At 37.7% G+C, this 13,798-nt stretch overlaps 1 protein-coding gene across 1 annotated transcript in view; it reads left to right on the plus strand.

Annotated features, from left to right (window-relative positions):
* The first annotated feature begins 3,122 nt into the window (after nucleotides 1–3,122).
* LOC137274081 (zinc finger CCHC domain-containing protein 10-like) overlaps nucleotides 3,123–13,798 on the plus strand; it is a 60,290-nt gene continuing 49,614 nt past the window's right edge. Inside the window, exon 1 of the mRNA XM_067807074.1 lies at nucleotides 3,123–3,179. Coding sequence (XP_067663175.1) covers nucleotides 3,142–3,179 — 38 coding nt within the window. The 5' untranslated portion in view covers nucleotides 3,123–3,141. The remainder of the gene's footprint in view (nucleotides 3,180–13,798) is intronic.

Here is a 13,798-nt window from a genome sequence, read left to right on the forward strand (position 1 = left end):
TGTGGGGTAACCTAGTGGTTAAAACCTTCGCTTGTTAGGCCAAGGACTCGGTTCGATTCCCCACATGGGTACAATGTGTAAGTAAAACCTTACTCTCACGTTCACTCTTACACCCGTGTAGATCTGGGTTAGAATTGGCCTTCAGTAACCCATGCTTATCGTAAAAGGCGACTTGGGGTAAACGGAATCGGGTGGTCAGGAGTGCTGAATAGGTTGACACATGTCATCGTATCCCGAATGCGTAGATCGATACTCATGCTGTTGACCACTGGAAGGCTGACCGCCGCCATATGACTGGAATTATGTTGAACGCACCGTGAAAATACATTTTCTGGCCAGTCGGTTAATATTGGTGTATGGTAAGAGTAGCTCCCCTTCGAAAAAGGTCAGTTGTGGGAGAGACGAGAACAGATTAATCGAATTTAAGAATGACGCTAGATGATGAAGAAGTTATCACGCGAGTGTGTTTGGGGTGGTAAATATCCTCATTTGGAAGAAATTTTGGATGTAGCGAGCCTCTATTCATCTTGTCTAGAATCTGAAACCAAATCTCAAGTTATTCTCAGACCATCTCTGTATAAAGTCGTCAAGGTGATTGATGCGTCCATAATATCATTCAGCGGTCCGTCGAGTTTTCTATTTGAAACTGCACCTTCAGAGTAACACGCCTATCAGCTGTCAGCTCAACCTGTCATAACACTCCGAAACTGTTCTATCGATTACAGCCCATGCACGCCTTTTATAGGCGGCAAGTCAGATTACTAACGTTTCTATATGTATTATGGAAGAAAGCTTGGGGTTCGGTTTAACATATTTCATCAACCCGTGCAGATCCGGGTAAAAACTGTCTTCGGCATCCAATCCTTGTCGTAAGCTACGACTAACATGATCGAATGGTCAGGCTCGCTGACTTTTTGGACACACGTCATCGTATACCAGTTGTGCAGATGGAGGCTCATGCTGTTGATCACTGGGGTGTCTGGTCAAGAATTACCGTCAACAACCATATGGCTGGGATATCGCTGGGTGCGACGTTGAACAACAACAGCAACAATCTATTCCAGCAAACTTAAACATATGTTGTTGTTGTTGTTGTTGTTGTTGTTGTTGTTGTTGTTGTTGTTGTTGTACATATATTTCGTATCAGGGACTAGTCAGTCTATTGTTTCATGTCGTGATACGGTCATTATGTGTTATATTCTGAAATATTCATACATCGTACACAATGAATATTAGCCCTTGCATTTGAAGTAGAAAATAAATAGTATTCCTTTTACAAACTTTTTCAAACCATCTGTGACATGCTGTTCGTAAGCGTGAAGTTCCTAAGTCACGTGGTTACAACTGTTACCTTATCGAGGACATGCCGAGAGACAAGTGTGGTCATGGATCGGATGGGCAGACTCGAGGATTTAGCCGAGTGAGTGTCATGTTTGCTCACAATGTCAATCACAGGATTTTTTTCTCCAGACTGAAATATTATAGATCATTGTTACATAGTACAAAATACCTGACACTCACGATATAACAGTTGAGAAAGTTAACGTTGTTCGTCCAACTGTTTTACAATACTCATAAAGACTTTTCTGGATACCACCTCCTTTTATTCTTTTCAACGTTACGGGTCCTGTACCGGCCTCATAATCAAATTATTTTGAATAATAGTTATCTGTACATTGTAAACCAAAAGTCACTTTGCTCGGTAATCTGATTGGTTGAAAAACATGATCAAATGGTATTAGATTCCCGGAAACTGCAAGACTATTCACTGCGTATTGACACGTAGAAACCTCCCAAACAATTGTTTTGTTGAGTCATCAACAGTGGTGACGTCATTCAAGTCTGATTGTGACGTAAAGTCAGAATGACTGAATTATTTCTAAAATATGAATGAATGAATTATTTCTAAAATAATCAAATAATTTTGAGGTAAACAATAATGTTAATATTCATAATAACATGTATACCTATCAGCCCCGTTAGTTGTATCCATTATGACGTCCGTATGTATTATGTCATCAAAGCTTTGTCACGTCATAGGCATGGTTACAATGGGGGTTTTCTTGTGAAACAGTAGGAACAGTAGGTACGATATAGTCTATCATCATGTGTGCAGCTAAAAGTTACTGTTCATTACTCCTACCGGATGATGAGGTCGGATTAAATCCTGAAAGTTCTTTACGTTCATCAAATAGCACTTTCTGAAATGCCACACAAGAATCTCTTTTATGCTCTTTCTGTGACAATGCAAATGTCGATGTCATTGGTGACATAATACAGACATCACTGATGACGCAATACATACACCTCTTATTGACGTAGTACATCAGTGCTTTATCGTGACAAAACACATGCTTTATCACTGATGGTATGCATCGTGACGTCACATACACTAATACGCAATGCGAAAGTGTTCAATTGCGAGGGGGCAGACTTGAATGGCACAGTGACGTCAACACAGTGTGACGTAAGTGCACATTATCGTCTGATAAAGTACTGTTGGCACCTTTGATCGTTCATCGCAGAATCCTAGAAGATGTAATACGTGCATGTTGAAGTAGTAACAAACAGAAAGACTAGATACGCCATTGTTGGCGTAAATATATATACCAAATTTGAGTGAAAACGTCTGAGAGAATGTCATGTTCACACCGACACCTGACCAATGGTTCCAGTGATGGAACAAGATCGAGTTCTGTAATGAGAATATTACACAAAATGAGCATGAAACGCATAATGATGCCATGAAAGGCGCGTGTAAATAACCTAACACATGCCCTTTTCGTGGAGTTATGAACTGGTTGATCATGAACAATATGCAGATAAAGATAAAACTGTCATCTTCACACCAGGAATACTCTACAGCAGGCTGTATATAGGCTCTCTGTTCATACTGACAATAATAAACACAAATACATTCATGTAAACATGTCACTTTAATACATTTATCATCTATTTATTATGTCAAAATCGTAGTCATTATTCTCGAACAAAATAAGTAGATGCAAGTTTATTATAGGTTTTCATAAAATAGCTCTGCTCATTGTTAAACATCGTCACAGACAGAATTTGAACATTTTAAGATGTTTAGAGGGTATCACAACTGGTGTATATCCACAGTTACTTCCCCTTACAACGAAAATGGCGTCCTCCATACGTCCACTCTTCATGAAGAAAAAGTAAGTACCTTAGATTAGCTCAATGCACATTTATGAATTAAATATTTCACCAAACACCGAAGTCAAACTGTGAATGTTTTTTGGTTTTTTTTATTTCATCAGCGGAGTCTTAATATGCTAGGGTCCATTCACACAAAAAGCATACCATGAGTATTGCCTAAAGTTGCTAAACGTTCATCACCAAGTGACCAACTCCTATTCAAGTTAAAGTGACATTGATGTTCTTTACAGACAGTGACTCTGTCGTGTTCTTCGATCGGCAGTGATTCTGTCATTTATTATGTTCATGAAAGGCACTAAGCTTCTTGGTCCTATGAAATTTCCATTCAAAGTACTGGACGTTGTTCAGAGCTACTTTGTATGAACTTATGACTGGGTCATTGTCTTCTTAAGTTTATATTGTCGTTCGTGTTATGATTCACTGAAAATCTTTAAAAACCTGACAAGGAGTATTTATTTTGACATTGACCTTTTACGCATACACAAATTCCTTATGATTTAGCTCGTCTTCCAACCTATGATTAACTTATTCAAATGTAATATTGTCATTTATATTAAATAATTTTACAAGAGGTACTACAAATTTTAATAATGACTTCTCTTTTACACATACATTGTACACAGCTTTTTAGAGCTAGTTCCTTCCCTTCATCACCATGTCATGTTTACATCTTAAGAAAAATTATGAAACTCTTATGAAATGTGTTTTCAGCATTTATTATCATAGTTATCTCAGTGATCATAGTGAGTGTGTGTCATGGAAAGTGGTCATACTAACACAAGAAATGCTCAGCATTGAGCATAATGTTTTACAGTTATCGGTAGCTGTGGATGGCGTGGATAAGCTGAAGAGTTAATTAGCTAATATCTTGCTCATTTAACCAGATCAGCGTCTGATTTTTCTGAAAAAAACATGCATTATTTAGAAATCATTGAAGGGTCTGGTGGTGTATTTGCAAATGTTTGTATGTTTATAAGCACCTGCTAAAGTGCTTATTAGAAGCAATATGTCCTGTAATCTAATCAAACCTCAGAGTTCCAATGAGTAGATTCACGGGTTTGCCTTCATCCTTTGAACATATGTTGAAGCCTTCTCTGTGTGAACATCCAGAGATCTATGCAATCCAGAAAAGCCAGGGAGACACTGATAGTCAATGATACTGATACTGAAAGATGGTGATATGTAAAGAGAATCTCAGCATGCTTTTGCGTTTATTAATGTCATTAGGTTTGGTTTTGGATGTGAATGTACACAAGAATATGCAAATGAAATAAAGGCAATTTTGTTTTTGGTGAGCATATATACTGAATCAAAAAAGAAGCTTCACAAAATGTAAATTTTAAAATAATGAATAATTTTTTCTCTGATGATACATCTATCTTTCGACTCTAGAAAAACGTTAGCAAAACCCACTCAAACCCATCCATTTGTCGTGCAAATGATGTTAGTGCCAAATCAGGTTTTGCGTGTGCAGTTGATCATGCGATCTTGGCAACGAAGTTTTCTTCATTTGCACATGTTTGCATTGGCCTCAAGAATTGAAAAAACACTTTTAAACCACAGTTCTAACGGTACTTTAAATGACATGATTGTCAAATGTGCAACGTGAACGAGCCGTTGTCATGAAGATCAGTTACTGACATCGCAAGAGCAATGGATGCAGCGAGGTCGTTTACAACAAACTGGCACCACTTCTGATTGCCCAAGGTTGTGTGATGTCATAAGCAGAAGACGCTCAAATCGCCCTGCGTCACCTACGTGACAGATTACTGCCAGCCTCATGAACCAGGGCTGAGATGTTTAGAGGTCGACTGTCCTCACAGACCATTCAAAATCGTTTGCAGACTGCCAGTCTCCATTCTCGACATCCACATTGTGACTAGACATTCTGTATACCCATGTTTTGGAATGGCAGTGTAGCCTAATGGAACTGATTGTGGCACTGTCAGTGTATTGAGTGCATCACACAGATCTCAGCAATAAAATAATAACAATTTAACCTTCTTACCATCTCTTGTTCTTTTGTAGTGCCCTGAAGAAAGATCGTGAAGTTTCTTTTTTGACTCAGTATATTTTAGTGCTGAGATGTTATTTGTGTAATATGTGAGATATGTAACATGCATCAAGATATGTTCTTGTCAACTTAATATATTGTACAGTTGGCAGTTGATTAGTGGTTATAGTTGTTTAAATAATATGTTGATATTTTCTGTGGGATGTTATTTAGGATTTTATATTTATTTCATTTTGACATTATACTGTTCAAATATGATCTTTCAAGCAGTATATTAGTAGCACAAGGTGTGGCTGTTGGTTTTACTTGATTCAAGACGATAATGTATGTCCTTCCAAGGTAAGTGTACAACATGTACAAGTTAACTGTAAACATGTATATGAGTACAATCCCGTCTTTTCAATTTAGAAGCCGAAATGCACAACAATACGGTAGCTGTCTATGTTTTTCAAAGTTAACTGCCAGGTGTTCCTAAAATGTTGATTAAGAAATATTACTTGCCACAGCATAAAACCACTCACTGATTCACTTACTCACTCAATCTCACTGAGGCCAATATTCCCTCATGTCTGCAACAAATGTCAGAATACAATACTTTGATTAAAATTTTCCAATTCATCCAGATGCAGTTATAGCTAATTTTATTTCTTTGAAGAGATGTCTTGTATTTCACTGATAATGTGATGAATTAACATTGAGAGGTTTTAATGTTTCATTTACCACTATTGCATTAATGCAATGTAAAATTTCAATGTTAAAATACTAAGGAAATTAAGAATTTTGAAAATAATTCCCCAATTTAAAGAGCTAATCATTTTTCCTATTTTGCCTGCCAAGGGCACTTAGTTTAAAATCCAAGATTAATCCTTGACATGGATCATGTACAATGTGGATTAAATATCTAGACATTTTGAGTCAAGAGCATGGCTCTTTGAACTTTAGAAATCAATATTCTTTTCCAGTTCTTGCTTAAACTCACATATGGTTTAATGATGCCTTGACATTTCTATTTTGGTAGATAAACATGTTTCTCAAATATGGTGAAATATGTCATGTTTCTAAGTCAGTGATAAGGTGCTGACACCTATGATATGAGAACCTCTGAAGATCCAGGTTAGAATTGATCTTCAGTAACCCATGGATGTCATGAGAGGTGACTAACAGGATCAGGTGTTCAGGCTCAGTGACTTGTTTGATACATGTCATCATATCCCAGTTGTTTAGATTGTTGCTCATGCTGGCAATCACTGGATCGTCAGGTCCAGAATTGATTATTTACAGACTGCCACCATGTAGCTGGAATATTGCTGAGTATGGTGTAAAACTAAACTCATTCAGTGATTCACTATGATATGAGTTCACATTAAGGTATACCCTGATTAGATCACGAGGAAACTTCCTTCATAGTTGACATCCTGATGTTGCTGTATACTGCCATTAGTACTTTGTATGATGTCCTAATTCAATATGTCTGTCTCTATCAGGCTGTTGTTAACGTGATGATCAGCACAGTTGATGTTGGTCCAGTGCTGACTTGAACCCAGTACTGGGCCTACTGGCCTACAACTGTATCATCATAGATAAGATGTAAAAACTGAATAGCTACAAGTAGTTCAAGTCAGGCTGGTATATTCATGTAGGTCGCTTAAGCTCAAACACGTGGCAGTAAGGGGAGCCCAGTGGCTAAAGCTTTCACTCATCATGCAGAAGACCCAGGTTCGATACACCACATGGATACGTATGAGGTTCATTCCTGGTGTGCCCATCATGGTACTGCTGGAATATTGCTAATAGTGACATAAAACTAAATTCACTCACTCACTGTTCTTACACAACTGTGTTTCTCTGTATGCATTTTGGCAAAGGATGATGGCCATTGACCACTGGACTGACCATTGAATTCTCTTTATGATGCTGCATCACTGTGCCACAGTCAGTTATACCAAATTCTATTATAAAGCTTATGATAATAATAATAATTATATGTAAGTTTCATCATGTTTAAGGGGTCATTAAACTGAAATCTGTTTAAGGGGTGCTAAGTAGCTGTTAATGCGTATGCGACCAGGGTTCGAAGACATGGGTAGTTTGATACAGTGAGTGGAGTTCATTTCTGATGTACCCTACCATGGTATTGCTGGAATATTGCTAAAACCATACTCCCCCACTTAGTCCCTCACTGTTTCAAACTTAGCTGCAACCCAAAAAATGAACATAATTAAAACACAACTAGCAGTTATAATATACATCACTGATTATGAACCAAACAAAATTATAAGCATACAGTCGCAAATCAAAAGTGCAATATTTTGAACTTGGGTTTACTACACTCAAAATGAAGCACCTGGTATACCAAACCCAGTCAGAGCAGGTGGGCAAGCACGCAAGTGTAACAAAGACTTTCTTTGGCTGGTTCCTTTGCCAGTTCTTCTCAGGGCTCTTTGTTCATGGCATATTGCCTCATAGGTCTTCCAATTACATGTGATGGTGATCAGTGATTAAAGTTGTGTTTTGCATATTTTTGCAGACAGACACATAGATGTCAATAAAACAGAGTTTTGTTCTATGACAGAGGCTGCTTATCACAATCAATTTGTTTGTATGTAAGAAGTAGATTATTTACATTTTTGTGTACACAATCAAGATTAGATTGCTCCTGCTCATGACCTTATAAACCAGGCATCCCACTTCTAGCTATGGGAACCTTTTCACTGTGCATGCACTATGTGTACAGTGTGGCACACTGTTGAAACGACTTTTCACTCCAGCTGGGGTGAAATTAGTGAATCGTTTGAAACTCCAGTTTCACAGAGATTTTTCCTTCCTTGTGTTGTTTTTCATCTTTAGAAGCTGAATTAGCATTTTTCATAATTTGTTACTGTAAGTCCATACCGAAAGGTATCAGAATCTGCAAAGTTGTGTTTTGCATTGCTTGAGATGTCAAATTATAACAGTCTGTAGGTGGAAATATAAGAAGCATTTCTGAAAATATGGTGTCTTAGTTTGACTTTGTTACCTGAGGTCAAGATAATTCACAAAAGAGATGAGAGGCCATCCTTTCAATGGCCTCACTCATCAATTTATATTATCTTTGATATGAAATGGTATAGTGAAACACCAATTACATTTGTTTGTTCATCTTTAACCTGATGAGACCTGTGAAGGTCCGGGGTAGAATATGACTTCAGCAACCCATGCTTGCCATAAAAGGCGACTATGCTTGTCGTAAGAAGCAACTAACAAGATCGAGCAGTCAGGTTCACTGACTTGGTTGACACATGTCATAAGTTCTGAATTGGACAGATAGAAGCTTATGTTGTTGATCACTGGATTGTCTGGTCCAGACTTGATTATTTACAGACCAAGGTCATAATATAGACTCATATAGCTGGAATATTTGCTGAGTGCAGCGTAAAATTAAACTCACTCACTCTCTCACTCACTCACTTTTAAGCCGATGAATTTCTGTCACTCTTTTTAACTTGACTGCTAGATTTGTATAAGTTGAAAACCATGAAAACAGGATAGGTGAGTTAATTCCCTTAAAACTTAGTACCAAGAGGGAAACAAGAGCCATCGTTTCAGGTCTTTTGTTGGAGATCTGGGTTGAACTATTGATTTTGCTCTCTCATCTCTGGACAGACATTTCATCTTTAAAGGTCACATGCAACCAAAAAATCAAACATAATTAAAACACATTTATCACTTATTCATGACATATAATATACATTGCTGCTTTTAAAAAAACAAATAAACAAAATTATAAGCGTACAATCGCGATTCAAAAGTGCAATATTTTGTACTTGGGCTTACTTCCCCAGAAACGAAGCCCTCGGGAGACCGAACCCAGTCTTAGCACCTGGATGTGCACTCAAGTGTAACCACGGATTCTGATTGGCTGTTACATTTGCTGATCTGCTGAGGGTTCATTGCGTGTACAGACAGATGATCTGTTTGATGGGCATTTTAGAAGTATAGCGAGTCACAAGAAAGTAAGATTCTTTATGGATAACAACTTCTTTGTGTGTACTTGATGCGTCGTTTCAGTATGGATTCATATACTGTTGTCAAACAAAATCATACCCACTAAAACAAGTCGTTATCCATGAAGAATGTATATAGAGATGTTGGGTTTTGAAACTACATGTTCTCCGAATTTGCGCTCGATCCAATCAAAAATGACATCAGTAGAGATGGTAAACTACTGCGTGGCTGGAATCTGTCATTCGTCCAAGTACAAGGCAGGACTTGAAACTGACAAGAGTTTGCACCAGTTTCCGTCAGATCCAGTCATCCGAAAAAAGTGAATGTAGTTTGTTTGCAACCCACAGACATAAAAACATGTCATGTGTATCACACATGCCTAATTACATAATGTGGCAGACACGGGACTCGGGTGCACGAGTCATAAATCAACTTATTTTCTTTATGTCGTATACTCTGACAGGTGTTAAGTTCAAATTACACATGGTCAATGATTGAAGCTGTGTACTGTATGTTGTCTTTAGCAGACAGGCAGGCAGACGTATAGGTGTGAATAAACCAGACGCTGAGCTTTCTCTGTGACAGAGACTGCTTACCACAATCAACAAGTTTTTTTTACGTAACGAGTAGATCATTTACTTGTTTGTGTACACAACCAAGATTAGACTACTGCTCACGACCTCAGACGCTGGGCATGCATACTGTTTCAAGCTCCGCGAACCTATTCACTGCGCATGCGTTATGGACGCAGCGCAGCACAGCTCTTGAAACCAGTTTTCCCCCCAGCGCTGGGGGGAATTTAGTGAAACGTTTGAACTCCGATTTCGCGGGCTTTTTTTTCATCGCGTTTTTTTCAACTTTATAGGTTGAATTGGCATTTTTTATGATTTGTTTTGGTAAGTGCATACCGAAAGGTACCAGAATCTGCAAAGTTGTGTTTTACGTTGCATGTGACCTTTAAGAGAAGGGAGGTAGTCATGTAGACTAATGTGATCAATATACTAATGGATGAATGATTTGAAGATTTGGTAGCTTGGACTATTGTTTGTTACCAGATTGCTTGGCCAGTATAAAACAAAATTGACTCTCTTCTTAGTATGATTTGATTTAGTTTCAGTATTCATGAAATATTCAGAAAAGAAGTAATCTGTAATGAGTTATGGTTTGTAACTTCAGGAGGTGATCTGAATCACATGTTATATAAACATATATTTTAAATCCATGAAGATATGGGTTAGCATTGGCCCTCAATAACCCATGCTTGTCATGAAAATCAACTGATGGGATCAGGTGGTCAGGTTGACAGTTGACATTGTATCTCAGTTGCGTAGATTGTCATTTATACTCATAGTGTTGATCACTGGATTGTCTGATCCAGACTTCTTTTAAAGCTGAGAGGTGGTCATGCTTAGGATCCCCCTCAATGTGTGAAATCTATTTCAGGTGTCCCCCACCATGATATTGCTGGAATATTGCTGAAAGCAGCATTAAACTATACTCACATACTCACTGCATATAGCTGGAATATTGCTGAGTGTGGCATTGAGCAACTATCCAACTAATGTATGTTATAAACACAAAGGAGCAGGGCTCCAGATAAGAGCTGTATCGGTACATAAACCATATACACAACACGGCAGGAAATTTTTCAGAAAACATAACAGATATGCACCACAGCAGTGGTGTACAGTTTTAGAATCATTTAGAGACATATTAACCAGAGGATTGTTATATTGTTTATTGACCTTTATACACAAGATTTACAATGTTGCGGGGCATCTATGGGGATGCAGTGGGTTACGCGCTAAAGCACCAGGCTAGCGATCCAGCAAAGTATGAGATGTTGGGATCAAGCCCACCTGTGACCGGGTGTCAACACCTTGGCCTGTGCTTTGTGTGCAGACTCTTTCTGTGTTGTGACAACCCCTAGTGTACAGTACACAACCCTGTGGACGAATCTGTTGGTATTTGACCAGGTGGTGGCCATATGAATACATGCAAACACCTACTTATTTCAGTGGCATATTTAGAAACACCTAGTTGCAGGTGCAGCAATGCAATAAACTTGGGCAAAGTACTGTGGCTATGTGTCCCAGTTCACCCAGCTAGGAATGGGTACCTCGACAGGATGAGACAGCTACAAAAAACACTCAGTGCAGCTAGAAGCAGCAGGAACTGCATACTGCCCAGGGAGTTGAGACTGATACTACGATGGGCCGTTGACAGTGATATCCAATAATCGAAGCACTAGTTGCCTGGATATGTGTCCTGTATGAATATCCTATAAATAGTATAATAATAGTATGAAACCATACATAGAATTACTTAAACACTAAATATCATTCAGTACTCTGAATGTACTCCTGTGTTTTTCCAGAACACCTGTATTGAAATAATACGGGGTATGTACTCATAATGTTGAAAAATTATCAGGAGCCCTACAAAGGAGGATATTTTCTCAGCATGGACTGACAATAACATGAGAGGCATGCCTGCAGCATGTACTGCATGATCCTGCCACTAGTTCCAGCATGGGATCTGTTCAGTGCAGGGTGCCAAATGACTGCACATGTTATGTTAGTGTGTGTTGCACATCATATTGCTTGTGGTTATGTCGTTAGCATTTATCTTCGACATCACATGTCATCAAGACTGTTTCTACGGAGTCTGTGCCAAAACAAAGTTCCTACCTCTTAAAATAGACCTTTGAGATAGCATTATGAAGTGTTGCTCTCTGTGTAGTCAGGTATTTATTTGTTGCTTCAGAAGATGCTTAGCCAAACATTAGGTTTAGGTGGTCATGTAAAAACATGTATTCAACTTCAAGTATTGTTCTGTTGGTCTATTTTTTAAAAAAAGTTTGAAACTGTTACATCATGTCCGTTTCTGAATTGAAACAATAAATGAAATGCATTCAGTCTTTGAGCACTAGCATAAATTCCACAATTAACATTGTATTATAAACTAAACTAGTTATGAATCAATGAAAATAACTGAAAACAATGTCAGTACAAAATAGAGCTGCAATACAAAATTTAGTGGCAGTATAGGATGAAAAAGTAAGAGCAGTTAGGTCAGCGAAACATATTTTTAGCTTAGCAACAGTGGTCAGACTAACCAGACTTGATGTCAAGGCAGAAAATATGATGGACTCACAGTCAGTGGTCAAGTAACCCCAAATATTTAGGCATGTGCTACCCACCTTACATTATCATATAGACATATCAGAAATGTCTAATGCTGGATTGGTCTATGCTGTTCAAGAAACATCCACTCCTCACATAGACTTAGAAGTATGTATCTAAATATGGCAGCCTCCATACTGCTCAGATCAGATAATAATACTTTCCTGACGACTATTGTCAAGTTAAGCCATTATATCAACTGACATGTATATTTTGCACTCAGTAGTCGTCCTTGTGCAACAGCACAAAACACCTCATTATTGACCCAAACTGCTATCACCCTGCTATTAACTTTCCTGTGATGTTTGCTCATTGGTTCTATAGCCAAAAGCTAGGGTTAGTCACATTAATTGCACAATCACTTTAGATGAAAGGTCGACAGTCACATTAATTTAGTAATGCCTCTATCTTGTGATTTAACTGGAAAGAGAACATTGTGATATCAGTGTGATTGTAATTATTCCAACCATGTCATTGATTCATTTGTTTGAATCATGTCTCACTAATGTAGTTAAATGTAAGCAGTAAATGCACAAGACAACACGTGTGTGTGTGTGGATGCATGCGTGCGTGTGTATGTGTGCCCACATACATACATGCCTCCTAGGCCTTTTATTTTTTTCTCTTTCAATTTTTATGTACTTTGGAAGTCTTATTTAGATTACATTATGTGTTCAATTTGTTGGCCTGCAAAAGGTGTGTTACTCAGAGTTAGATGTGACCAAACAAGTCTCATCTGGACTAATATGTACATTAACCTATACTGGACAAAAATAGTTAGGGATATATGCAAATTTTGAAGTTTTGAATAATGATGTATTTTTTCATTGACGCACTGATAAAACATCAATCTTAAAAGCATTATTATTCCTAACTTATTTTGTTCAGTACATATGCTAAGTATATTAGATTACAAATAAAAGAAAGATTTATTTCTTTACACTATTTAACAGTACATTAGACGTTACATTCTAATTACTGTAGTTAGTGTATACTTTGTAACTTTGTTTTACTGTTCTTCTTTGACAGATATTTCTAAATCATTTTTAACTATTGTCAATTTATAATTTGTTTAATTATATCAATATGGCTGAAGTATTGCTGATGTGATTATATATTTTAACTCACTCACTCACTCACTTAGTAACGTTATGCTTGCCTTTGAAGGTTTGGGCACCTTTGTCAAATAAACAAACATTTTGTTGGATGCCAGCAAATTTGATCATTGTAATAAATGGTGATAAATGCCATGTAGTTCCAGAACAAATAGACTTAAAATAACCACACTTGTCCGTTCAAAAATGATTTTTATCACACCCAGAGTTTGGTCTGGTGATTAACATCAATTATCATCCAAGACTGTACTGACTTCACATCAGTGAGGTTCACATCAGAGCAGAGAATCGGCTTAAGTACCAGCTGAAAAGATTTTACT

This window comes from Haliotis asinina, chromosome 2, assembly GCF_037392515.1.
Source record: "Haliotis asinina isolate JCU_RB_2024 chromosome 2, JCU_Hal_asi_v2, whole genome shotgun sequence".
Taxonomy (NCBI): domain Eukaryota; kingdom Metazoa; phylum Mollusca; class Gastropoda; order Lepetellida; family Haliotidae; genus Haliotis; species Haliotis asinina.